Source organism: Neohortaea acidophila (genome assembly GCF_010093505.1).
Source record: "Neohortaea acidophila strain CBS 113389 unplaced genomic scaffold BDY17scaffold_2, whole genome shotgun sequence".
Taxonomy (NCBI): domain Eukaryota; kingdom Fungi; phylum Ascomycota; class Dothideomycetes; order Mycosphaerellales; family Teratosphaeriaceae; genus Neohortaea; species Neohortaea acidophila.
In genome coordinates this window covers 1,865,037-1,878,161 of record NW_022985511.1, presented here as the reverse complement: position 1 = coordinate 1,878,161, position 13,125 = coordinate 1,865,037, and the positions used below count along the sequence as shown (strand labels likewise).

Below are 13,125 nucleotides of genomic sequence, written 5' to 3'. Positions count from 1 at the left end.
GGTGTAAGTGGGAGACCACGACGAACGACGGCCAGGGTGATGAGAGGCGGGGCGACGATGGCGCCGGTTACGCTCTCCAAAAAAACCAAGTCGCAATAGGAAATAACAGGTGGGCAACTCCCACCATCAAGTAGCACCCTTCTGCATGCAGGCTGTGCTGTCCTCCTCTTTTTTTGTGTTTGATTCGATTGGGCAACCGCACCGATGAGCCAGCGGCGAGGGCGTGATGGAGTTAGATTACTCCTCCACACTCTCGGCCGGTGGGTGACCGGTGAGGGCCATAGACTTCCAATGCTCGACCTGTGCCTCCAGGTCGGCAATCTTCAACTCCAGTTCATCGCGCTCCTGCACCTTCTTCGCCCGAGACTTGCGGGCGGCGGCCGTGTTGCGGGCACGCTTAAGGGCAACGGTATCGTGTTCGTCGACAATGATGGCAGGGAGGGGCTTGTCACGCTTGCGAGCGCCCACGCCGGCCGCGGTCGAATGCTTCATGACCGGGGTGAACGGGGTGGGAGATGCAAGAGTTGTGCTGCGCTTGCGGTTGCCTTCGCCGCCAGGATGCACTACGATTTGATTGGCTGAAGATGTGGACGTAGTGCGGATCATGGCGGGTGGGCCATCGTCGGGGAAGAGCGAGTACCAGTTGTCGGCGCCTTGGCTGTCGCAGTCAAAGGTGCCGAGGAGGGGAGACGTCTGGTATTCCTCGTCCGGGGTCTCGAGATAAGCAGAGCCAGGAGTGGTCAGGTTGGTGAAAGATGTGGATGGGGGAACAGAGTCGTTGTTGAAAATGTCCTTGGGCGAGACGGTGACTCCGCCAGTTGCAGCGACGCCGTTGATGGCGGTGAAGCCATCGGTGGCGGACATGAACTGGTTGAAGTCGAAGGTGTCGTCGACGGGGAACATGCTTTCCCCAGCGGAGCTGAGGTCGGCGAATGTGCCGTCATAGGCAACGTTGATTTCTGGGGGCATGATTAGATTGAGGGGTGGAAAGAGGTGGAGGCTGTGTGAATTACCTGCACCACCCATGGTGAAGTGTGCGAGATCTGTCACTGGGAATTGTTGCTGCTGCTGCTGAGCCGTGGCGAGACTGCCGGTGGAGTTTGAGTGGAATAGAGGCACTTGCGGGCGAGGAGTAGACCGAGGAATACGCTGAGTAGAGTTGACCGTTTGTTGAGCTGAGGGGAGAGGCACGTTGGTAGTGTCGTGGACCTCCGCGGGGGCAGCGGGGTTAAACAAAGGCAGCAGCGTCGAATCGAGCGAGGGAGCTCGACGGGGTGGGAGATCCGGGGTCGGAGTCGCGCGTTGGTAGAGATCGAAGTCTTGAGTAAACACAGGATGAGGCGGGGTGCCTGCAGATGTTGGGGGAAACCATGATGGTGGGGGCCATGATCTGCTGTTGTGAGAAGCCGTGGTGACGACTTGGGAGTTTCGCGGGGCGGTGTCGAAGAGACGGGCGCGAAGGATGTCCGAGGACTCCTGAAGGGTGGGGGGGTGGGCAGGTGAGGGTGTAGTCAACGTGGCGGGTGACACGGTCTAGATAGAGGCAGCCATCATGTGGTTGTCTCTATGCTGGTGTGGTGGTGTGTCTTTGATCTGGAGGTGGGTGGAAGAGAAACGAAAGAGCGGAGCGAGCGGAAAGAAGAGTTTAAGTGCAGCGCTGGCTCGCTCTGACTCATAGCTACCCTCCTACCTTACGCCCTTTCGAGCGCGCCGGACCCACAATCTTCACCAGCCTAATAATCCCCAAGCCACCGCTGAGCGTGTTTCTTGATGGCAATGCATTGATAGACACACGTCTCTCTATTAACAGCCATTGGTAATGTCATTCCTTTCATCTCTCATCTCGTCAACTGAGAACGCTCGTCTTCTTCACCTTCACGACTTCCATCCAGTGCCAAGAGTAAGGCGTGATCAAATTTTTCACCGGCGCGGCCTGCAGGAAGGGTAGAAGCTAATCCAACACCGAACACCGTAAACGGCACCGCACGTACGATTGAGCTGCTCAGCCTCTGCTTACCGAACTGCGCCCTATCAGTCTTCAGGCAAATTGCCAAGGGTACAGCAGGCACCCGCGGCCATATCCGAGGGAATTCAATGCATCGTTCCAGATCTGGCGTGTAGCAGCGAGGGTCGCCGACTTCCTCTACTGGAGTATCGTCTCGTCTGCCTGAGATGCGCCAAGCCAGGCCGAGTAAGGCAACCACGTATCCAGGTTCGCGTCAAGGACAGGGATTAAAGGCCACGTAGTTGACACCATGTAATTCAGCGCAATGTATCGAGGATCCTCCGGACCATCACGATATCTATTAGGAACAGGTGTTCTTGTGACCAACCCCGGCCATACATCGCGCGTCGCGTTGATTAACAATCAGCCCCAAACTCAGTTCCCCATCCTTCGCCTGCTTTGCCCGTGGAGCTCGTACATATGCGCATGAACTCCGTCTCTCGTTCGGGACTAGCTTTGATTGGAGCTCATGTCGGTGCCAAAAGAAGTGAGACAACTCTCGATTTGTGTCACTGCTGCTCGTAGCCTGCTACTTGGCATTGAAACACTGCATCTCATGCCCATCAACACATAATGGCCACGGCGCAACAGCAGGGGCAGCAGAGTCAGTGAAGGTGTCTCGTTGGCAAATTGGCGTTCCCACTGACCAATTCCCAGTCGATCTCGCCACCCTTTCTGCCCAGCAGTTGTCGCAGGTTAAGAAGCAATTGGACGATGAAGTCCAGCACTTGAGCAGTTCCTACCAGAACTTGAAGAATGCGCAGCAGAAATTCCGGCAGTGCATCAAGAATGTCCAAGATGGCGTTGCAGAGAGCACGAAAGGTGGGACCATCACTACCCTGCTTCCGGTCTTCTATGTCTAACGATGATCCTTCGCAGACAAACCCATCCTCGTCCCCTTGACATCCTCCCTCTACGTCCCCGGCAAACTAGCAGACACCGAGCATGTAATTGTAGACGTGGGCACCGGCTTCTACGTCGAAAAGACCACCAAGGACGCAGAGACTTTCTACAATGCCAAGGTGGAGGAGCTTGGAAAAAACATCAAAGACCTGGAGACGATTGTCAACGGGAAAGCCAACAACCTGCGCATGGTGGAGGAGGTGCTGAGGCAGAAGATGATTGCTGAGCAGCAGCCTGGACAAGCGGGGGCGAGTGGGAAGTGAAGCAGGCTACGAGTGTTCTGAAATGCTGCCTGCGGTCCGCATCTACGTGATCGAGTCGTGGGGAGTAGTCACGAGCTCCGCATGGATTGACATCGTGGCGGTACTACGAGCAAACCTCGACTCACAAGCAGCGATGGTGTCGGCACCGATCTCACGTGCGCGAATGCTGCCGTGCTGATCATATGCATCGCCTGATTTGCCCTACGCTGGCAGATCAGCCGTGGAACCGGCAGCCTACGAGCAACATGGCTAGGACTATTCATGCTCCAAGGCCACGACCACGGCCTTCACAACGTTTTGCAGAAAAGGCCAACTGCAGGCGTGCGAGAGACAAGCCAGATATATAGTAACAGACCCCACCTGGCTACACTTTGTGCAATGCATTGTCGTCAGCTCACGTCTCGCTCTTCACCTCAAGCATGCATGAAGCCTGTTGCTGTCACTCTCATTGTTGCCGAATTGCATCACTTGCAGGTGACGCTGCATTAAATTGTTACTGCCCACCTTCACTGTGCGACAGCATTTGATAGGTGCTCATGGAAGGACCTCACGGTGACACGGTGTAGAACAGTAACTACTTGACTACACGTACAAACAGTCTACACCAGCACAACTGTATTACTGCTTCTCAATTTCGTCAAAGAAAAAAAAGACATCGAGCAACCAACATCTGTCCTGTCGTTGCCGGCGGAGATGCTTCCCCACAATCGCGGTAATAACTCCGCCGCCGCCAGCCTCGGCGCTCTTTCCGCAGACGCAGCTGCACTTCTCCACTCCGTCCACCTCAAGCGCACGGTAATGGTCGCAGCAACGCCGTCGGACGAGTTTGGCTCGCCGCTGCAGGGTGATGACAGCCCGACTCCTGGCGCGGCGGGCACGAAGAGAAAGTTGGAGGATGGAGGCGGGGGCGGGAGTCAGACGCAGCAGCGGGCGAAGCGCAACCGGTACATTTCTATCGCGTGCAATGAGGTGCGACTTGCCCGACATATGGAGGAGGTAGATGGTTTGCTGACAGTCGGAATGGCTACAGTGCAAACGGCGCAAGATCAAGTGCAATGGCGAGACGCCGTGCCAGCGCTGCGGCAACATGAACCTCGACTGCGTCTACGCGCCCAACTGCTGCAATGGCTTCAAGGACTCGCAGGAGTACAAGGAGATGACCGCGCACCTCTCGCAGCTGCAAAACACCGTCAACTCGTTGCACGGCATCGTCGAGGATGTGCGTGGCCAACTCGGCAGCCCTGGAGTCGCTTCGCTGGCCATGCCACACACCCCCATCGATCCCGCGCTGCAGCCTGCGCACCACTTCACCTCCCACCCCTCCGTCGCTGCCCTCTCCCCTGCAGCTGTCCGGCCGAGGAGTCAATCCCACAATGCCAACCCGACGTTTCGAGGCCCGATGAGCAATGATTTCAACTTTGGCGTGGCTAAGAGCAGTCTGCAGACCATGGGCATAACAAGCCACACCGACACGCCAGGGGACGGGAGCGGAGGAGCAGGTTCCGGCACAAGAGAGGGCTCGCCGGCTGCCAATTCACCCCGGCCACCACCTTTGCAACACCTCTTTCACGCCGAGAAGGATCCCATCTGGGCCGTTTCCCACGAAGAGGCGCTGCGCCTGTGCGACGTCTACGAGGACGAGATGGGCGTTATGTACCCCGTCTTGGACATCGACAAGGTCAAGGCGTATGCGAACAAGCTGTACACTTTTATGAATGCGGCGCGGCGGGCGGGGTTGTTCCAGCCGGGTCGGCCTGGTGCAGATGCGCTGGATGATGCCGAGACGAGTATTCTGAAGCTGGTGCTGGCGACGGGCATGGTGACCGAGACGGGCGGTCGCAATGAACTGGGGCGGAAGATGTATGAGCGTGTGCAGCCTTCATTGGACAGCTTGCTACTGGACACCGGGTCTGTCAACGGCATTAGAATGCTCGCCATGGCTGTAAGTACCCCACCGGACTGTGTATCGAACTCTACCCAAGCTGACTCTGCTAGGCAATGTACGAGTTCCACCGCGACCACGAAGGTACCTCCTGGCGCCTCATCGGCCTCGCCGCTCGCCTCTGTATAGAACTTGGCCTGCATCGCCGCGAGACATACGACGCCGTCAAAGACCCCGCAGAACGCATGGAGCTCATCCTCGTCTTCTGGTCCATCTACGTCCTCGACAGACGGTGGGCTTTCGGTACGGGTATGCCGTATGCTCTTCAAGACACCGACATCGACCCAATGTTGCCCAAACCCGAAGGTCGCTCACCGTACCTGGGCACCATCATTGAGTTCTACGGGCTTGGAGCAAAAGTCTGGCACGCGGTTACTAGCAGCGCGGCTACTGGACGCTTCGGCAACCCCATCGACACGGAACTCATCGAGCGACTCGACTACCAGCTCGTGCAGTGGCACAAGAACGTGCCGCCGCATTTGTACTTCGATCCATCGAAACTCGACCAAAACGGAATGCTGCTCAATCAAGCCCCAACACGAGCCGGACGTCGCCTGCCCATGCTGCTGTACCTACGCCGCAACCTCATGCGCATCTCCCTCTACCGCCCCGTCCTGCTCTCCGCCACCTCAATCGTGCACCACCGCAACCTGGCAGACAAAGCTGTCAACCTCGCGAAAGAGACCATCCGCCTCCTCACCCTCATCCGCTCGACAACAGACCTCTACGAGTCGCAACAAATGCTCTTCAACGCCTTCCTCTCAAGCGCACTCGGCGCCCTGTTCCTCGCCGTCGCGCACACGCCCGCCGCCTTCGCCGACGCCGTGCGAGAGGAATACTACATGGGCGTCGAGCTGGTGCGCCACTTCAGCAAAGAGAGCTACGTCGGCAAACGGATGTGGAAAGCCGTGCGCATCCTAAGCGACGTCGCACCTAAGCTAGGCCTGGCGTCGAAAGACCGCGATCCGCTGCGCTCGGATCCCCGCCTTGCCACCACCTCCACTCCCTCTGCCGTGCCTTCGTCAGTAACAGGCGGCGACCTGGACGCCAGCCACTCCGCCGCAGTCGCCATGGCGGGTCTCGCAGGCCACAACGTGGATGAAATGGCACTGCACCATGGAGGGTGGATGGGCAACGTCGAGCCGGCGTCGAGTACCAGTCCCGACGCTCTGGCGAATAATTTGTCGAGTTTGTTCGAGAGGCAGATGACGAATTATCCCGCTCAGCATGCGCAGCATGCCGCTGCGGGAAATGGGAATGGAACTGTGGATGCTGCTAGTAATGGACATGTGTTGGGCGTAGGGGCGGGAGGTGCTGATGGAGGCGTCGGCGTAGTGCCGGGGCTTGAGTGGGGGCTGAGTGAGCAGCAGTTGGCCAATATTCTGGAGATGATGTTCTGAGGGGGTGAAGTTGTATGCGATTAGCGTGTGGGAGCTTGTGTGTATGTGCGTAATTCATCATCTCTGTATTCCTCGCTGAGTGCTCCTTCCCAATCGGGCAAAGCGCGGTTCCTCCTGCGCCGGGAACCAAAAGGTGGCTTAGGTGAGCTGCCAAATCTCCAAAGCACTTCACGCCCTTCTACAGCGCGAAGGAAACATCTTCACCTCGTGTGATTTGCGCCCCCTCGCCTCCTCGCGGTCCCCAGCGCACACCCCTTACTGACACGGTCGATGACTGAGTAGGTCGTCGCTGCACTCTGCCTGTCAGATCCGCCTGCACCTCGCACGTTGAGAAAGATCGCAGCCGATGAGGGAGGTGTTTTGACTTGCTGCCGGCCTGGAGTGCTTGTCTTCCAGGACGCTGAACAACGACGATTACTTGCCAAAGGCGTTGAGGACTGGCTCGTTGGTTTGCGCCTGGAGCTGCGCTGCCAGTGAAAGCTCTACGGAAACATCAGGACTTCGCCTTCAATCTCCCCACCAGCCGATTGCCATCTCAAACCTCACACCCCGTCACATCCCACTTCTCCTGGGATTCCGAATCGCACCGCGAAGCTGGCGCCGCACCGAGACCACCCTTCCCACCTTCCCATCGACGCCGAAGCTGCATCACCACGACCCCGCGCAACCCCACCCAGCAGTCCCAGAGCCGACGGCGGGTTCGAAGCTCGACCCGAATACATTCACGGCTTGTCAGCGGCCTTTGACAAGGCGTTGCACCTAGACGACGCCCAAGAGCAAGGCGCAGCAAAGCTGGAAGGCGGCGGCGACAACCACCACGCCGAAGAGGAAGAGGACGAAGACGAAGTAGAAGAGGAAGCAGAAGAGGAAGAAGACGAAACGGTGGGCCTAGACACAGACATGTCCTCCTCCAGCCAGGCGCCGGAGTCGTGGATCAGCGCCTTCTGCTCCCTCGTCGGCCACGAGTATTTTGCCGAAGTGAGCGAGGACTTCATCGAGGATGATTTCAATCTTACGGGCTTGCAGAGTCAAGTGCCGATGTACAAGGAGGCACTGGAGATGATTCTCGACGTCGAGCCGGAGGATACGAGTGAAGGAGATGAGGAGGAGGAAGAGGAGGAGGAAGATGAAGACGAGGACGAGGATGAAATGCAGGATGGGGCCGGAAGGGGCTACAGGAGGGGCCAGAGTGCTGCGGACCGGCGACACATGCGGATGGCGAGCGATTTCAGCGTCATCGAGAGTTCCGCCGAAATGCTGTATGGTCTCATACACCAGCGTTTCATCACCAGCCGGCAGGGCATACAACAGATGGCGGAAAAGTACGACCTGGGCCATTTCGGCCAATGCCCGCGAGTATACTGCCACGGCGCAAAGGTGTTGCCGGTGGGATGTTCGGACATCCCGGGCCAGGAGACGGTGAAGCTGTTCTGCCCCAGCTGTCTGGACGTGTACAGCCCGCCCAACAGCCGCTTCCAAACCGTCGACGGCGCCTTTTTCGGCACCACCTTTGGCTGTTTGTTCTTCATGACTTTCCCCGATCTCGACGTGGCGGGGACAAAACCGCCTACGAACGGCAGCAACACACAACAATCGGACCCGACCCCGGCATCAACATCCACCCCTCCGGGCAGCATGAACCACACCACCAACTTAGACCGCGTCAACCCTCGCTCTTCAATTGCCTCCTCCCTCACCTCTCCCCCGGCCACCTTCTCCTCAAACAATAACAACAACAACGCCTCCTCACAGCCACAACAACCCGCCCAACAAACCACCCCTCTCCCCCCACAACCAGACTCCATCAACGGCATCATAACGCGCAACCTCGCCCCCGGCCTCGGCGGCGTGAACTCCATCTACGAACCGCGCATCTACGGCTTCCGCGTAGCCGAAGTCTCCAAAACCGGGCCGCGCATGAAATGGCTCCGCAGCCGACCAGCAGACATCAACGAACTAGACGAAGGCAAACTCTGGGCGCTCAATCAAGAGACGGGAATGGAAGTCGACGGCGAAGAGGAAGATGCAGATCAGGAAATGGACGTCGAGCATCAGGGTCAACAGCAGCAGCAGCAGCAGCAGCAGGAAGCGACGCGAGACGCTTTCGAGCTTAGGGGCGGCGGCGGGGGGGTCAAGAGGGAGAATCACGATGTCGAGACGGCGAGTTCGCAGGTGCGCGAGGTGGAGAAGCGGAAGAAGGCGAGTCGGCGGCGCTCGTCGCGGAGTACGGGCGGGGCACAGGCGGCGGCGGCGGCGCATGATGGCGCGGCGCTGCTGAATGGGTCTGGCGGCACGGCGCTTGGGGTCGGTGAGGCGGGATAGGCGGGTTGGAGAGGCACTGGTTTTATTTCTCGATGGCGATGTGGGAGTGGTTTTCCTTGCGTCGCCTCCTTCTTATTCTCTGTTTTTAGCTTCGGTCTTTGGGGTGGTTGATAGGGGGAGTGAGGGGTTTGTGGAAAAACGAATCGCTGTTTATTCTTCCAATGAATGGATCCTGTACTTTTGCTCCTCCGTTCCTTTTCCTTCTTAACGTAATGAGGTGATGCGGTATCGTGAGAATGCTACAAAAAGGAGCAGGAGGTGGAGATTGTGACGAAGAAACCGTGGCCATGTCATTGAGTATACTCATTCACGCAGCTCGTCGATGCACGCAAGCCGCCGCATCCGATCGAAATCTATCCATCCCAGGAGGATCAAACCCCCCCTCGCTCTTTTTCGGCCGTTACAAAAAGTCTCGAACTCGACACACAAAGACCCCTCTCCCTTCCTATCTCCCCGCTAGAGCTCCTTGCCCAAGCCTTAAACAATCCACCAACAGCCAGCCTCCCTCCTCCACATCAGTGCCTCACAGCCTCAACTCCCCCAAAATCATCTGCGCCATATTCTTATACTGCCACGTCCCGCCGTCGACCTTCTTAAACTGGATCCCATGCAAGCTCAACAACGGCACCTTGACGAGGAAGATTTCAAACTTGAGCGCCATCGACGCGCCCATGTCGTCGCGCACGTGCGTCGTCGTTTCGCCCGGCGCGTGGCGGGTGGTGGCCGTGGAGGCCGAAGGGGCGACGGAGGAGGAGGTGTTGGTTGTTGTGGGGGCGATGGCTTCGTCGTCGAGTTCGGAGTCTTCGGAGACGGCGCCCGAGGTGGTGTTGTAGGAGGTTGTGCGGGGGGGTTGTTGTTTGGTGGAGGAGGCGCCGAGCCGGCCGAAAGACACTTTGCGTTGGTGCGTGGGGTTGCTGGGGGGTGAGACGACGCCGCTGTCGTCTGGTGCTGCTGCTGCTGCGCTGCCGCTTTGTGTAGCAGCATTCGGCATGATGCTCGGCGCGTGCTTGCAGCTGAAGCCGCCTTTGATCTCGCGGTACTCGACGCCGAGCTGCTGCAGCACGCGGATGATGTCGGCGCGGATGACGGGCAGGGGTCTGCTGGACGTGGTGGACACACTGAACAGGCCCTTGAGGTACACGGGTTTCATGCCGTTCGGGCTGCCGGCGCCCACAGTGCCAGTGCCTTCGAGTTCGTCTTGCATTTCCGCGTCCGTTTCTTCTGGCACGTCTGCTGTGCGTGCTCCGTCTCGGCGCATTCGGCGTGCTTGCATGCTTTCTTTTCGCGCGTGGCCCATTGAGCGGGCGCGGCTTGCCATTCCTACTTGAGGTCGTGTGGAGGGCTCGGCGTCGGAGGCTGCCCCGTCGATTATTCCGTTCTGATCCGAGCTCTGTCGCTGGTCCTGTGTACTCGCGGTACCCATGGGCGGCCGCATCGACGAACCCTCGGATACCCCCCGCCTCATGAGCCGTTTGCGGACGTCGCTGGAGTTGACGCTGATCGAGCGTCCCAGGCCGTACGAGCGCCGGCCGGGCTTCTCGCGAGCACCACCATCAGCAGGCGTTTCGGTAGGAGTCGACTCCACTCCGCGGCCGCCTTGTCCGCTGTCGGGACGATCGGCACTTCGGTCGCTCTCGCCATCTTTCTCTCTCGTTCTGCGCACACTGATGCTCCGCCCAGGGCCGTCCGAAGAGCCGTAAGTTGCAAGAGTGGAAGGCGGGGGATTTGATCGCTCAACCTTCTCCTTCTCCCGCTCGGCCGACTCCTTATTCCTCCTCGTACTCAATCGTCGCAACAGTCCAGCTCCAGCTCTCTCCTTCCGCTGCTGCTGCGGCTCAGATGGCTCCACAATGGTCGGATTTGGCGCATTATTTACATTTAGATTCTGTAGGCCGTCCGAGATCTCATCCTCTCCGTGTGTGCGAGCTCGGGGCCTCGATCGGCCACCAGTTGGGCCTTCTCCGGCCATCTCCGCCGTGTGACTGTTGGTGTATGCTGCCTCGGGGGCAGACGGCATACTCGGGACGGGGATCGGCTTCTCGTGAGGATCGTGTGGCATCGACAACGCACCGGGATTCGTCTCTCGCGCTTCTCGCTCCAGCTTTTCTTGCGCGAGAAAGTAGACCGATATGAGTGGGTCGTACGCATTGATCGGATCTCTCCCAAGCCCAATAGCCTCCGTCGAAGGAGTGTTGAGCGTGTCGCGACTACTGATGGAATTCCGTCGTTTGTAAAAGTCAAAGACGCCACGCTTGCGCTCCGACTCATTCGGTTGTTGCGCGGCAGTCCTCTTTTCCGCCTGCCTGACCGTGCGCTGGTAGTCTTCCGACTCAAGCGTCTTGGTGAGATGGGACGTGATAATATCCGGCGAGCCGAAGTCGAAGCCCGTCATCTTGTCAATCACCAGGGGATCGAGTGGTAGATGCAAGGGCTTTCGGGCGGGGAGATAGTTATCTGGTGGGCCATTAAAACCCTTCGTCATCCACGGGTGATTCATGATTTCTGCCAGAGGTGCTCGCTCCGCGGGATTCGTAATCAGCATTCGGGCGATCAGATTCCGGCATTCGGGTGTCAGCCAGGGCGGATATTCGACGTGTCCTTTCTTGATCTTGGCGTGTAGCTGCGGCATGCTTTGGTCGTCGAAAGGGACTTTACCGCAGACGAGGACGTATAAGACAATGCCAAAACTCCACACGTCCACCTCCGGACCAGTATATTGCTTGGCCTGCAGCAGTTCCGGGGCGGCAAAGTACAGGCTGCCGCAAAAGGTCTTGAGATAATTGCGTGGACTGAACAGGTTTGACAAGCCAAAGTCGATGATCTTGATGTCGCCCGTTTTGCTGATGAGGATGTTTTCAATCTTCAAATCCCGATGCACAATGGAGTTGCGATGGCAGTAGTCGAGGGCGCTAGCGATCTGTCGGCCAAACTTGCGCGCTTGTTTCTCTTTGAGCCGACCGTGCGAGATGATGTAGTCAAGCATCTGTCCGCCGTTGACGTATTCGAAGAGCATGTACCAATGGTGAGGCGTCCTCACCACATCCCTCATCCCACATATGTAAGGATGATCGACCAGGGTGACAATGGCCGCCTCTCGAGCCGTGCGAGTCTCTTTGCTCTGGTCTGCGCGTTGTCGCTCGGCCTCTGTGCGGTGTTCGCCCTCGGTGCTTTGGCGAGGGACAATCTTGATGGCCACTTGTTCGCCGGTCTCCGCATTGCGGGCGATCTTGACCTTCCCCATACTACCCGCACCTATAGTCTTGCCTAGCTGCCAATGCCCAGTGGTGGCATCGAGGGAGGTTCTCCGCCGCAGGTTTGAGGAGGTGTGATGCGATGTGGTGCTGTTTGTTTGGGCAGGCGTGGGTTGCTCTGCATATCGCGAGTGTGTTCTGGAGTGGCCAGTGCCGTCTCTGCGGGACTCCGTTCGTGACGCAGTCGCCCCGTTTGCCGGACGATCATATGCGTCGCTCCTCCTTGAAGCATCGGGACGGGCGAGGTCAGTTTGTTCAAAGTCGCGCTGCTGCACCGTTTTGAGGTTGTTCCGCGCTGCCGGCGAAGCGGTGGAGGCAGCTTGCTGTTGTGAGGCGGACATTGATCTTCGCGAGGAACTGGCAGTGGGATCGGTGGAGCGAGTGGTGGCGCTTTGGGTGCGGTGAGGTCGGTCGGGCTCGGTGGGGTAGGAAAGGGGGGGTGGAGCTTGCTGGCGGCGTGAGGAGGCGGTGCGTGGCAGTGAGGTCGGCTGCGCGGTCGTCGACATGATGGAGAAGGAGGGGTGAAGGGGGTGAGTGTGCCCTGTTGCGAAATCGTGCAGGCCGTTGCGCGCTCACAGACCGTGGGAGTCGGAGAGAGCACGAAGCCGAGTAGGAGCGCGCTGGAAGGGTTCCTTGCGCCAGGAAAGTGGGCGAGGGCTAGGCACGGAGCAACGACATGCAGCACGTGTCTTCTGCGAGGGAGCAGGGAGTGGAGTGGAAGGGAGGTTTGCTGCGAGAGAGCCCCGGGGGCTGTTGGATGCCTGAGGGGGAAGTGGTGAGGTTGCGTTTAGACTTCGCACGCGTTTGGCAGTGGAGCAGGGCAGGGCGGTGGCGCTGGGGAACAGAGGAGGCTCGGAGGGTGAGTGGAGGGTGAGGCAATGCGCTGGCGTGGTGCTGCAATCACCGTTGGCCTCCTCTTGGGCCGCGTGGGACAACAGCTAGCGCGAGTGGACGCAGTAGACACGGCAATGCTGCCCGTCGGATGGCTCGTCTTCCGCCTTTGGGCGTTTGTTTCACGCTCGAGAAATTGTTTGGGCCA

General features: G+C 58.6%; 5 protein-coding genes across 5 annotated transcripts; 3 read left to right on the top strand and 2 right to left on the bottom strand.

Moving 5' to 3' along the window:
- Positions 1 to 237: 237 nt before the first annotated feature.
- BDY17DRAFT_321557 (uncharacterized protein) lies at positions 238 to 1,026 on the bottom strand (the record flags this gene model as incomplete). Its single annotated transcript, XM_033736644.1, has 2 exons — positions 238 to 959; positions 1,014 to 1,026. The coding sequence occupies 2 exons, from the start codon at positions 1,024 to 1,026 to the stop codon at positions 238 to 240; spliced, it is 735 nt and encodes a 244-aa protein (XP_033593362.1).
- Positions 1,027 to 2,294: 1,268 nt separating this feature from the next.
- BDY17DRAFT_292120 (Prefoldin) lies at positions 2,295 to 3,571 on the top strand. Its single transcript, XM_033732767.1, has 3 exons — positions 2,295 to 2,609; positions 2,663 to 2,827; positions 2,885 to 3,571. The coding sequence occupies exons 1-3, from the start codon at positions 2,579 to 2,581 to the stop codon at positions 3,169 to 3,171; spliced, it is 483 nt and encodes a 160-aa protein (XP_033593361.1). The 5' UTR covers positions 2,295 to 2,578; the 3' UTR covers positions 3,172 to 3,571.
- A 398-nt stretch (positions 3,572 to 3,969) lies between these two features.
- Positions 3,970 to 6,513, top strand: BDY17DRAFT_245789 (fungal-specific transcription factor domain-containing protein; the record flags this gene model as incomplete). Its single annotated transcript, XM_033730663.1, has 3 exons — positions 3,970 to 4,140; positions 4,202 to 5,113; positions 5,167 to 6,513. The coding sequence occupies 3 exons, from the start codon at positions 3,970 to 3,972 to the stop codon at positions 6,511 to 6,513; spliced, it is 2,430 nt and encodes an 809-aa protein (XP_033593360.1).
- Positions 6,514 to 7,324: 811 nt separating this feature from the next.
- On the top strand, positions 7,325 to 8,878 carry BDY17DRAFT_86149 (casein kinase II regulatory subunit-domain-containing protein). Its single transcript, XM_033738783.1, has one exon. It carries the CDS (start codon positions 7,414 to 7,416, stop codon positions 8,833 to 8,835), a length of 1,422 nt encoding a protein of 473 aa, XP_033593359.1. The 5' UTR covers positions 7,325 to 7,413; the 3' UTR covers positions 8,836 to 8,878.
- A 480-nt stretch (positions 8,879 to 9,358) lies between these two features.
- Positions 9,359 to 12,145, bottom strand: BDY17DRAFT_239919 (uncharacterized protein; the record flags this gene model as incomplete). The annotated part of the gene is made up of 1 exon (XM_033730350.1): positions 9,359 to 12,145. A coding segment is annotated over one exon (2,787 nt), but the record flags the coding sequence as incomplete, so codon positions are not given.
- Between the last annotated feature and the right edge of the window lie 980 nt (positions 12,146 to 13,125).

Bases quoted from the DNA above. Each gene is read 5' to 3' on its own strand.
- BDY17DRAFT_292120 (XM_033732767.1), top strand. From the start codon at position 2,579: ATGGCCACGGCGCAACAGCAGGGGCAGCAGA. The intron at 2,610-2,662 runs GTCAGTGAAGGT...ACCAATTCCCAG, and splicing joins GCAACAGCAGGGGCAGCAGA to TCGATCTCGCCACCCTTTCT. The intron at 2,828-2,884 runs GTGGGACCATCA...GATCCTTCGCAG, and splicing joins CGTTGCAGAGAGCACGAAAG to ACAAACCCATCCTCGTCCCC.
- BDY17DRAFT_86149 (XM_033738783.1), top strand. From the start codon at position 7,414: ATGTCCTCCTCCAGCCAGGCGCCGGAGTCGTGGATCAGCGCCTTCTGC.